The 3,040-nt window shown below is 41.6% G+C and overlaps 1 protein-coding gene across 1 annotated transcript; it reads right to left on the reverse strand.

The window, feature by feature from the left end:
• Positions 1–347: 347 nt before the first annotated feature.
• Positions 348–2,951, reverse strand: SARC_08080 (hypothetical protein; the record flags this gene model as incomplete). The annotated part of the gene is made up of 3 exons (XM_014297952.1): positions 2,879–2,951; positions 1,578–1,732; positions 348–626 (listed from the first exon to the last, which is right to left on the reverse strand). Exons 1-3 carry the CDS (start codon positions 2,940–2,942, stop codon positions 348–350), a joined length of 498 nt encoding a protein of 165 aa, XP_014153427.1. The 5' UTR covers positions 2,943–2,951.
• Positions 2,952–3,040: the final 89 nt, after the last annotated feature.

Raw genomic sequence — 3,040 nt, forward strand, 5'->3', positions numbered from 1 at the left:
TATGGGAACGCAAGGCTTGGCCTTGATTCCCGCATGCAGCAAAGCTACTACCACAACCCTTAAACAACACACAGGAAGGAGTATTGTGTATCCAATAGCACACGCACCCATAATTTTACATCCATCAAAGTACCCACTGCACCTGCACCCATAATTCTACATCCATCAATGTACCCGCCGCACCTGCACCCATAATTCTACATCCATCAATGTACCCGACTGCACCTGCACCCATAATTCTACATCATCAATGTACCCACTGCACCTGCACCCAAAATTTTACATCCATCAATGTACCCGCTGCACCTGCACCCATAATCCTACATCCATCAATGTACCTACTGCACCTACACCCATAATTCTACATCCATCAATGTACCCGCTGCACCTGCACCCATAGTTCTGGTCCCATGACCGGTCCAGTCCCATCCACACCACACCACACCACACCACACGGCCACCTTCCTTACCTGCATATCTTGCAGCAACGCGGCATTCTTTCTTATCTCCAAAATGATCTCACGCGTAGCTCGATCGATCCGTCGGGCTGTGCCTTCCCTACTGGCTGTCTCTAAGGTATCCAACATCCACGTAGCAAGCAGGTTGGTCATCTTGCCCTTGAACTCCTGGGAAATAAGCATGGGGAGGGTGTTTGTGTGCATGAGATAGAGGGTGAGATATGTACCTTCCCCTTACACTCTTGCTTGTTAATGATGGGGATGGTGTTTGTGTGCATGAGATAGAGAGCAAGATATGTACCTTCCCCTTATACTCTTGTTTGGCAATGATGGGGAGGTGTTTGTGTGCATGAGATGGAGAGCGAGATATGTACCTTCCCCTTATACTCTTGTTTGGTAATGATGGGGAGGGTGTTTGTGTGCATGAGATAGAGAGCGAGATATGTACCTTCCCCTTATACTCTTGTTTGGTAGTGATGGGGAGGGTGTTTGTGTGCATGAGATAGGAAGGGACGGCCTTTATCTGCTTTTTGGCAAAGGTGGGGGTAGATATCTGAACATGTTATATGGAACCCGTCGGAAGTACGCAGATCTGTATTTTGGGCTTAAACACAGTATGCAACACTCACCACAATAATTGTATGCACAGAAGCAAATATACACATTCCGCGATATATTTCACATATATATGATACACAGAACCATATAAACATACACAGTAATACATAAACATCATACATAGAAACATACACAGTAATGCATATACATCATACATAGAAACATATATACACACACAGCAATATATTTCACATATACATGATACACGGAACCATATAAACATACACAGGAATACATATACATCATACACAGACACATATATACACACACAGCAATATATCTCACATACACAGCATATACAACATACACACACACCAGCATTCTCTGTTTTGTTTCCGGTGGACCGCATTCTGCTATGCTCGAGACGTGGCAGGTTGTTGGCTGTATACATAAGTATAACAAGTGTATATCATAACAAACTACTCAGCAATAGTCACCAAAGTATTAACAGATACAGCAAGATACAACTCCTTTTACTACTCAACCTCAGTCCCCACATACACCAAGTATCTCAGCCTCGTCGGGGGACAGCATCCGGTTCTGCACCAGATAAAGGAACTGCCCCTGGCTAACTTGGCCGATGGTGTAGAAGCACACGTGGTTGAGGGCATTGCCATAGCGCGCCAGTTGGTTGGCTCTGGCCCGTGCGTGTTCACCTGCAGTGACACACAAACACAACGCGTTAAAAATACAAGTTATTATATGCGTATAGAGACTGTCTAGCCGATACAAGGCGTTAAAAAGTACAAGTTGTTATATGCGTATGGAGATTGTCTAGTCCACACAACCCGTTAAATGTACAAGTTATTATATGCGTATAGAGATTGTCTAGTCGACACGACCCATTAAAAGTACAAGTTATTATATGCGTATAGAGATTGTCTAGTCGACACGACCCATAAAAGTACAAGTTATTATATGCGCATAGAGATTGTCTAGTCGACACGACCCATTAAAAGTACAAGTTATTATATGCGTATAGAGATTGTCTAGCCGACACGACCCATAAAAAGTACAAGTTATTATATGCGTATAGAGATTGTCTAGTCGACACGACCCATTAAAAGTACAAGTTATTATATGCGTGTATGTTGAGATTGTCTAGCCGACACACCCCGTTAAAAGTACAAGTTATTATAAGCGTATAGCGATTGTCTAGTCGACACGACCCATTAAAAGTACAAGTTATTATATGCGTGTATGTTGAGATTGTCTAGCCGACACACCCCGTTAAAAGTACAAGTTATTATATGCGTATAGAGATTGTCTCGCCGGTGAAAGCACTTGGAAACGTCGTACGACATGCCCGCTCTCATCGGAATCACGTTTGTAACGTATTTAGCAGAATGTATAAAATAAATGTATTTTGTAGAATGTATAAAGGAAACGTATTAGTATAATGTATAAAGGAAACGTATTTAGTAGAATGTATAAAAATGTATTTTGTAGAATGTATAAAGGAAACGTATTTAGTATTTAGTATAAAGGAAACGTATTTAGCATCAACATATATAGGCAACGTATTTAGTATATTGTATAAAGGTAATGTATTTAGTATAATGTACAAAGGTAACGTATTTAATATAATGTATAAAGGTAATGTATTTAGTATATTGTATAGAGAGTTGTTGGTTTGGGAGCACTGCATACGGAGTACTTCCTACCGATGTGTTGTTGGCACAGACTGTGAGTTGGACTGGCTGTTGAGAAAAAAATAATGTTATCGCACCTCACTTATCCAAAGTTCTTAAAAGGATATATGGTCTCTCAGATAGTTCGTATAGTTATAGTGACGGGCGTACCTTCGAATGTCGAGACTGCGAGGCTGATACAGTTGTAGATGTTACCACCCACGGCAATCATCATGAGTAGCTGTAGGATGTGCCATGGGAATAGGTCTAAGGTGAGACAAGGTGCGCTATAACAGGAGGAGTACACACAGGGCTACGCAGCCATTCAGTTCA

This window comes from Sphaeroforma arctica (genome assembly GCF_001186125.1).
Source record: "Sphaeroforma arctica JP610 unplaced genomic scaffold supercont1.693, whole genome shotgun sequence".
Lineage (NCBI taxonomy): Eukaryota > Ichthyosporea > Ichthyophonida > Sphaeroforma > Sphaeroforma arctica.